The sequence below is a fragment of the Podarcis vaucheri genome, assembly GCF_965113315.1.
Source record: "Podarcis vaucheri genome assembly, chromosome: Z".
Taxonomy (NCBI): Eukaryota; Metazoa; Chordata; class Lepidosauria; order Squamata; family Lacertidae; genus Podarcis; species Podarcis vaucheri.
Window position 1 is genome coordinate 52,871,171 of NC_138758.1, and position 10,000 is coordinate 52,881,170.

At 45.4% G+C, this 10,000-nt stretch overlaps 1 protein-coding gene across 1 annotated transcript in view; it reads left to right on the forward strand.

Moving 5' to 3' along the window:
- LOC309524283 (spectrin alpha chain, non-erythrocytic 1-like) overlaps nt 1–10,000 on the forward strand; it is a gene marked incomplete at its 5' end in the record, with an annotated part of 62,396 nt that overhangs the window by 46,074 nt on the left and 6,322 nt on the right. Inside the window, 3 exons of the mRNA XM_082208740.1 lie at nt 844–1,040; nt 5,553–5,606; nt 8,502–8,648. Of these exons, the coding sequence (XP_082064866.1) occupies nt 844–1,040; nt 5,553–5,606; nt 8,502–8,648 (398 nt within the window). The remainder of the gene's footprint in view (nt 1–843; nt 1,041–5,552; nt 5,607–8,501; nt 8,649–10,000) is intronic.

The following is a 10,000-nucleotide window of genomic DNA, read 5'->3' on the forward strand; positions in this document are numbered from 1 at the left end:
TCTCTCTGTTTCTTTCTGTCTCTTTCTCTCTTTGTATCTCTTTTCTCTTTCTCATTCTCTCTTTCTCTCTCTTTCTCTCTCTCTGTCTCTTTCTTTCTCTCTTTGTATTTCTCTCTTTTCTCTTTCTCATTCTCTCTCTCTCTTCCCCTCTTCCTCTTCCTCTTCCTCCTTTTCATTTTTCCTTCTCTCTATTTCTCTCTCTTTCTCTATGTCTCTTTTCTCTCTTTGTATCTCTTTCTTTCTTTCTTTCTTTCTTTCTTTCTTTCTTTCTTTCTTTCTCTCTTCCCTTCTTCCTCTCTTTCCCTTCCTCCTTTTCTTTTTTCCTTCTCTCTCTCTCTCTCTCTCTCTCTCTCTTTCCTTCTCTCTCTCTCTGTCTCTTTCTTTCTCTCTTTGTATCTCTCTCTTCCTCTTCCTCCTTTTCTTTTTTCCTTCTCTCTCTCTCTCATTTCTCTCTCTCTGTATTTCTCTTTCTTTCTCATTCTCTTTTCCCCTCTTCCTCTCTTTCTCTTCCTCCTTTTCCCCCCTTCTCTCTCTCTCTCTCGTTCTTTTTCTCTCTTCCCTCTTTCTCTTCCTCCTTTTCTTTTTTCCTTCTCTCTCTCTCTTTCTCTTCCCCTCTTCTCCTCTTTCTCTTCCTCCTTTTCATTTTCCCTTCTCTCTCTCTTTCTTCCCCTCTTCCTCTCTTTCTCTTCCTCCTTTTCTTTTTTCCTTCTCTCTCTCTCTCTCTCTCTCTCTCTGTATTTCTCTCTCTTTCCTTCTCTCTCTCTTCCTCTCTTCCTCTCCCTCCTTCCCCTTTTCCCTCCCTCCTTCCCCCTCTTCCTCGCTCCCCCCTTCCCGGGGATCCAGCGCAAGCACCAGGAGATCCGCGCCATGCGCAGCCAGCTGAAGAAGATCGAGGATCTGGGGGCCGCCATGGAGGAGGCCCTGATCCTGGACAACAAGTACACCGAACACAGCACAGTGGGTCTCGCCCAGCAGTGGGATCAACTGGATCAGCTGGGGATGCGCATGCAGCACAACCTGGAGCAGCAGATCCAGGCCAGGTGAGGAGAGATCCCCGAAATCTAGGGTGTGTGTTTGACAGAGTTCCCCCGAGATCTAGGGTGTGTGAGAGAGATCTCAGGGATCAACTGCTGTGGGATCGTCTGGATCAGCGGGGGATGCGCATGCAGATCCAGGCCAGGTGAGGGAGATCCCCCGAGATCTAGGGGGGTGTGTGTGAGAGAGAGAGAGAGAGAGATCCCCTGAGATCTAGGGGTGTGAGAGAGATCTCGGGGATCAACTTGATCAGCTGGGGATGCACATGCAGCACAACCTGGAGCAGCAGATCCAGGCCAGGTGAGGGAGATCCCTGGAATCTAGAGGGGTTGGCTGGGGAGGTGGGGGTGGCAGATCCAAGCCGGGTGGGAGAGATTCCCCAAGATCCAGGGAGAGAGAGAGAGAGATCCCGAGATCTAGGGTTGAGAGAGATCCGAGAGATCTGGGGGGATTGACTGGGGAGGCGGATGCAGCACAACCTGGAGCAGCAGATCCAGGCCAGGTGAGAGAGAGATCCCCCAAGATCTAGGGGTGTGTGAGAGAGATCTTGGGGATCAACTGCTGTGGGATCAACTGGGGATGCGCGTGCAGCACAACCTGGCGGAGCAGATCCAGGCCAGGTGAGGGAGATCCCTGGGATCTAGGGGGTTGGCTGGGGAGGTGGGGGCGGCAGATCCGAGCCGGGTGGGAGAGATCCCCCAAGATCCAGGAGTGAGAGAGATCTAGGGTTGAGAGATCCGAGAGATCTGGGGGGATCGACTGGGGAGGCGGATGCAGCACAACCTGGAGCAGCAGATCCAGGCCAGGTGAGGAGAGATCCCCCAAAATCTAGGGTGTGTGTGTGAGAGAGAGAGATCCCCCGAGATCTAGGGGTGAGAGAGATCCCCAAGATCTAGGGGTGTGTGAGAGAGCACAACCTGGAGCAGCAGATCCAGGCCAGGTGAGGAGAGACCCCTGGGATCTAGGGGATTAACTGGTGAGAGGAGATTCCCCCGAGATCTAGGGTGTGGGTGAGAGAGATCCCAAAATCTTGGGTGTGGGTGTGTGTGATCCTGAGATCTAGGGGTGAGAGAGAGAGATCTTGGGATCAACTGGATCAACTGGGGATGTGCGTGCAGCACAACCTGGAGCAGCAGATCCAGGCCAGGTGAGAGGAGATTCCCCCGAGATCTAGGGTGTGTGTGAGAGAGAGATTGTGGATCAACTGCTGTGGGATCAGCTGGGGATCAGGCCAGGTGAGAGAGATCCCCCAAGATCTAGGGGTGAGAGAGATCCCCAAGATCTAGGGTGTGTGTGAGAGAGATCCCCGAGATCTAGGGATGTGAGAGAGATCTCATGGGGATCAACTGCTGTGGGATCAACTGGATCAGCTGGGGATGCACATGCAGCACAACCTGGAGCAGCAGATCCAGGCCAGGTGAGGGAGATCCCCCGAGATCTAGGGGGGGTGTGTGAGAGAGAGAGATCCCCTGAGATCTAGGGGTGTGAGAGAGATCTCGGGGATCAACTTGATCAGCTGGGGATGCACATGCAGCACAACCTGGAGCAGCAGATCCAGGCCAGGTGAGGGAGATCCCTGGAATCTAGAGGGGTTGGCTGGGGAGGTGGGGGTGGCAGATCCAAGCCGGGTGGGAGAGATTCCCCAAGATCCAGGGAGAGAGAGAGAGAGAGATCCCGAGATCTAGGGTTGAGAGAGATCCGAGAGATCTGGGGGGATTGACTGGGGAGGCGGATGCAGCACAACCTGGAGCAGCAGATCCAGGCCAGGTGAGAGAGAGATCCCCCAAGATCTAGGGGTGTGTGAGAGAGATCTTGGGGATCAACTGCTGTGGGATCAACTGGGGATGCGCGTGCAGCACAACCTGGCGGAGCAGATCCAGGCCAGGTGAGGGAGATCCCTGGGATCTAGGGGGTTGGCTGGGGAGGTGGGGGCGGCAGATCCGAGCCGGGTGGGAGAGATCCCCCAAGATCCAGGAGTGAGAGAGATCTAGGGTTGAGAGATCCGAGAGATCTGGGGGGATCGACTGGGGAGGCGGATGCAGCACAACCTGGAGCAGCAGATCCAGGCCAGGTGAGGAGAGATCCCCCAAAATCTAGGGTGTGTGTGTGAGAGAGAGAGATCCCCCGAGATCTAGGGGTGAGAGAGATCCCCAAGATCTAGGGGTGTGTGAGAGAGCACAACCTGGAGCAGCAGATCCAGGCCAGGTGAGGAGAGACCCCTGGGATCTAGGGGATTAACTGGTGAGAGGAGATTCCCCCGAGATCTAGGGTGTGGGTGAGAGAGATCCCAAAATCTTGGGTGTGGGTGTGTGTGATCCTGAGATCTAGGGGTGAGAGAGAGAGATCTTGGGATCAACTGGATCAACTGGGGATGTGCGTGCAGCACAACCTGGAGCAGCAGATCCAGGCCAGGTGAGAGGAGATTCCCCCGAGATCTAGGGTGTGTGTGAGAGAGAGATTGTGGATCAACTGCTGTGGGATCAGCTGGGGATCAGGCCAGGTGAGAGAGATCCCCCAAGATCTAGGGGTGAGAGAGATCCCCAAGATCTAGGGTGTGTGTGTGAGAGATCCCCGAGATCTAGGGGTGTGAGAGAGATCTCATGGGGATCAACTGCTGTGGGATCAACTGGATCAGCTGGGGATGCACATGCAGCACAACCTGGAGCAGCAGATCCAGGCCAGGTGAGAGAGATCCCCAGGATCTAGGGTGTGTGTGAGAGAGATCTGTGGGATCAGCTGGGGATGCGCATGCAGCACAACCTGGAGGAGCAGATCTAGGCCAGGTGAGAGAGATCCCCAAGATCTAGGGGTGAGAGAGATCCCCAAGATCTAGGGTGTGTGTGTGAGAGAGAGAGAGATCCCCGAGATCTAGGGGTGTGAGAGAGATCTCACAGGGATCAACTGCTGTGGGATCAACTGGATCAGCTGGGGATACACATGCAGCACAACCTTGAGCAGCAGATCCAAGCCAGGTGAGAGATATCCCCTAGATCTAGGGTGTGTGTGAAAGATCTCCCGAGATCTAGGGTGTGTGAGAGAGATCCCGAGATCTAGGGTTGAGAGAGATCCAAGAGATCTGGGGGGATTGACTGGGGAGGTGGATGCAGCACAACCTGGAGCAGCAGATCCAGGCCAGGTGAGGGAGATTCCCGAGATCTAGTGCTGAGAAAGATCCATGAGATCTAGGGACTAGGGGATCCACTGGGAGGCAGATGCAGCACAACCTGGAGCAGCAGATCCAGGCCAGGTGAGGGAGATATCCCTGGGACCTCGGGGATTAACTGGCAGGAGAGATCCCCCAAGATCTAGGAGGATCGACTGGGGAGGCGGATGCAGCACAACCTGGAGCAGCAGATCCAGGCCAGGTGAGGGAGATTCCCGAGATCTAGTGCTGAGAAAGATCCATGAGATCTAGGGACTAGGGGATCCACTGGGAGGCAGATGCAGCACAACCTGGAGCAGCAGATCCAGGCCAGGTGAGAGAGATCCCCTAAGATCTAGGGGTGAAAGAGAGATCCCCAAGATCTAGGGGGATTGACTGGGGGTGCGGATGCAGCAGATCCAAGCCGGGTGAGGGAGATCCCTGGTATCTATGAGGGATCCACTGGGAGGCGGGTGCAGCGGATCTGAGCCAGGTGTGTGAGAGATCACTGAGATCCAGGGATCCACTGGGGGTGCGGATGCGGCACAACCTGGAGCAGCAGATTCCCATGAGATCTAGGGGGTCGACTGGGGAGGCGGGGTGCGGATGTGGCCGATCCAAGCCAGTGAGAGATCCCAAGATATAGGGGATCAACTGGGGGTGTGGATCCCCTATATCTTGGGGGATCAACTAGGTGTGCGGGTGCAGCAGATCCAAGCCAGTGTGAGAGATCCCAGAGGTCTAGAGGATCCACTGGGTGCAGAGGCAGCACAACCTGGAGCAGCAGATCCAAGCCAGGTGAGAGGGATCCCCCAAGATCTCGGTGGATCAACTGGGCTGCAGGTGCAGCAGATCCAAGCCAGGTAAGAGAGATACCCTGAGATCCAGGGGTGAGAGAGAGATCCATGAGATCTCGGGGGATCAACTGGGGGTGCAGAGGCAGCAGATCCAAGCCAGATGAGGGAGATACCCCGAGATCCAGGGGTGAGAGGGAGATCCATGAGATCTAGGGGGATCAACTGGGGTGCAGATGCAGCACAACCTGGAGCAGCAGATCCAAGCCAGGTGAGAGAGAGATCCCCCGAGACCTCGGGGATCAACTGGGGAGGCAGGTGCAGCAGATCCGAGCCAGGCGAGAGAGATCCCTGGGACCTGGGAGGATGGACTGGGGAGGCGGGTGCAGCAGATCCGAGATCTAAGGGGATCCACTGGGGGCGCGGATGCAGGGCAGCCTGGAGCAGCAGATCCGAGGCAGGTGAGATCTTGGGGGGATCGGCTGGGGAGGCAGGCGCCGCAGATCCGAGCCAGGTGAGAGAGATCCCACGAGATCTAGGGGGATCCACTCATACCAACCAGATTCTCTTTCCCTCCCCAGGAACACGACAGGCGTCACCGAAGAAGCGCTCAAGGAGTTCAGCATGATGTTCAAGTAAGTCGGTGGATCCCCGGATCGATCGATTCCCAAGATTGATAATTCCCAAGATTGATTGATTAATTGATTGGGTGATAATTCCCAAGATTGATTAATTGATGATCATTTCCAAGATTGATTAATAATTCCAAGGTGGATTGATTGATTCCCAAAATGGATTGAGTTATTAATTCCCAAGATTGATTGGTTGGTTGGTTGGTTGGTTGATTGATTCATTCCCAATATGGATGGACGGATAGATGGATGGATGGATGGATTGATTCATTCATTCATTCATTCCCAATATGGATGGATGGATTGATTCCCAAGATGGATGGATGGATTGATTGATTCATTCATTCATTCCCAATATGGATGGATGGATGGATTCCCAAGATGGATGGATTGATTGATTCATTCATTCATTCGTTCAGTCATTCCCAATATGGATGGATGGATGGATTGATTCATTCCCAATATGGGTGGATGGATTGATTCCCAAGATGGATGGATGGATGGATGGATGGATGGATGGATTGATTCATTCCTTCCTTCCCAATATGGATGGATGGATTGATTCCCAAGATGGATTGATTGATTGATTGATTGATTCATTCATTCATTCCCAATATGGGTGAATGGACTGATTCCCAGGATGGATGGATTGATTGATTGATTGATTGATTCATTCATTCATTCAGTCATTCCCAATATGGATGGATGGATTCCCAAGATGGATGGATGGATTGATTGATTCATTCCCAATATGGGTGAATGGATTGATTCCCAAGATGGATGGATGGATGGATTGATTCGTTCATTCATTCCCAATATGGATGGATGGGTTGATTGATTCCCAAGATGGATGGATGGATGGATGGATGGATTCATTCATTCATTCATTCATTCATTCCCAATATGGGTGGATGGATTGATTCCCAAGATGGATGGATTGATTGATTGATTCATTCCCAATATGGATGAGTGGGTTGATTGATTCCCAAGATGGATGGATGGATGGATGGATTGATTGATTCATTCATTCATTCCCAATGTGGATGGATTCATTCCCAATATGGATGGATGGATGGATTGATTGATTGATTGATTGATTCATTCATTCCCAATATGGATGGCTGGATTGATTCCCAAGATGGATGGATGGATGGATGGATTGATTGATTCATTCATTCATTCCCAATATGGATGGATGGATTGATTCCCAAGATGGATGGATGGATGGATGGATTGATTGATTCATTCATTCATTCCCAATATGGATGGATGGGTTGATTGATTTCCAAGATGGATGGATGGATGGATTGATTGATTGATTGATTAATTCATTCCCAATATGGATGGATGGATTCATTCCCAATATGGGTGGATGGATGGATTGATTGATTCATTCATTCATTCCCAATATGGATGGATGGATTGATTCCCAAGATGGATTGATTGATTGATTGATTCATTCATTCATTCCCAATATGGGTGAATGGATTGATTCCCAAGATGGATGGATGGATGGATGGATTGATTCATTCCCAATATGGGTGGATGGATTGATTCCCAAGTTGGATTGATTGATTGATTGATTGATTCATTCATTCCCAATATGGATGGATGGATTGATTGATTCCCAAGATGGATGGATGGATTGATTGATTCATTCATTCCCAATATGGGTGAATGGATTGATTCCCAAGATGGATTGATTGATTCATTCATTCATTCCCAATATGGATGGATTGATTCCCAAGATGGATGGATTGATTGATTGATTCATTCCCAATATGGATGGATGGATTGATTCCCAATATGGATGGATGGATGGATTGATTGATTGATTCATTCCCAATATGGGTGGATGGATTGATTCCCAAGATGGATGGATGGATGGATTGATTGATTCATTCCCAATATGGGTGGATGGATTGATTCCCAAGATGGATGGATGGATTGATTGATTGATTCATTCATTCCCAATATGGGTGAATGGATTGATTCCCAAGATGGATGGATTGATTGATTCATTCATTCCCAATATGGGTGAATGGATTGATTCCCAAGATGGATGGATTGATTGATTGATTCATTCATTCATTCCCAATATCGGTGAATGGATTGATTCCCAAGATGGATTGATTGATTGATTCATTCATTCCCAATATGGGTGGATGGATGGATTCCCAAGATGGATGGATGGATGGATGGATGGATGGAGTCATTCATTCCCAATATGGATGGATGGGTTGATTGATTCTTTCCCAATATGGGTGGATGGATGGATTCCCAAGATGGATGGATGGATTGATTGATTCATTCATTCATTCCCAATATGGATGGATGGATGGATTCATTCATTCATTCATTCCCAATATGGATGGATGGGTTGATTGATTCCCAAGATTGATTGATTCATTCATTCATTCCCAATATGGGTGAATGGATTGATTCCCAAGATGGATGGATGGATGGATTGATTGATTCATTCATTCATTCCCAATATGGGTGAATGGATTGATTCCCAAGATGGATGGATGGATTGATTCCCAAGATGGTTGGATGGATGGATGGATTGATTGATTCCCAATATGGATGGATGGATTGATTCCCAAGATGTTATTGATTGATTGATTGATTGATTCATTCATTCATTCCCAATATGGGTGAATGGATTGATTCCCAAGATGAATGGATGGATGGATTGATTCATTCATTCCCAATATGGGTGAATGGATTGATTCCCAAGATGGATGGATTGATTAATTCCCAAGATTGATGGATGGATGGATGGATTGACTGATAATTCCCAAGGCTGATTGATTGATTAATTCCCATGATTGATTAATTGATTGATTGAGTGATAATTCCCAAGATTGATTGATTGATTGATTGATCGCCTTTCAGACACTTTGACAAGGACAAATCCGGCCGGCTGAATCACCAGGAGTTCAAATCCTGCCTTCGCTCCCTCGGCTACGACCTGCCGATGGTGGAGGAAGGCGAACCGGATCCCGAATTCGAATCCATTCTCGACACGGTGGATCCCAACAGGTACGCGCATTATTGTTGTTGTTATTATTTTATTCTTCTTCTTCTTCGATTATTCTTTTATTATTTTTATTCTTCTTATATTCTTCTTCTTATTCTTATTCTTATTTTCTTTTTCTTATTCTATTTTATTTTATTCTTATCATTATCATTATTCTTATTCTTATTTCATTATTCTTATATTATATTATTCTTATTTTTCTTCGATTATTATTTTATTATTTTTATTCTTCTTATATTATTATTATTATTATTATTATTCTTAATATTATTTTATTTTATTCTTATCATTATTCTTATTCTTATTTTATTATTCTTATTCTTATATTCTTATTCTTATTCTTCGATTATTATTTTATTATTTTTATTCTTATTCTTATATTCTTCTTCTTATGTTGCTATTCTTATTCTTATATTCTTATTCTTATTTCATTATTCTGATATTATATTATTCTTCTTATTCTTCCCCTATTATTTTATTATTATTCTTATTCTTCTCATATTATTCTTATTCTTATGCTTAATATTATTTTATTTTATTCTTATCATTATTCTTATTCTTATTTTCTTCTTCTTCTTATAATTATTATTTTATTATTCTATTAGTCTTATTTCATTATTCTTATATTATATTATTCTTCTTATTCTTCTTATTCTTCGATTATTATTTTATTATTTTTATTCTTATATTCTTCTTCTTATTATTCTTATTTTGTTATTCTTATTCTTATATTATTCTTATTCTAGTTTATTCTTATCATTATTCTTATGCTTATTTCATTATTCTTATATTATATTATATTCTTATTCTTCTTATTCTTCGATTATTTATTATTTTTATTCTTATATTCTTCTTATCCTTATCCTTATTATTTTATTTTGTTATTTTATTTTATTCTTATCATTATTCTTATTCTTCTTATTTCATTATTATTATATTATATTGTATTATAATATATTATATTATATTCTTCGTCTTCTTATTCTTCTTATTCTTCTTCGATTATTATTTTATTATTTTTATTCTTCTTAGTTTATTCTTATTTTATTCTTCTTATTCTTAATATTATTTTATTTTATTCTTATCATTATTCTTATTTTATTATTCTTATTCTTATATTATATTATAATTATGATTATTTTATTCTTATTCTTACTCATATTCTTATTTTATTATTCTTATTCTTATCTTATTCTTATTCTTATCTTATTCTTAATATAAGGGCGGCCACGTTCTGTCTGGAATAAATGGGAATAAATCTGGAATAAATCACAATATCTCCGGAATAAATGGGAATAAATTGAATATTGACTAAATCTGAATAAATTTGAATAAATCGGAATTAAATCTGAAT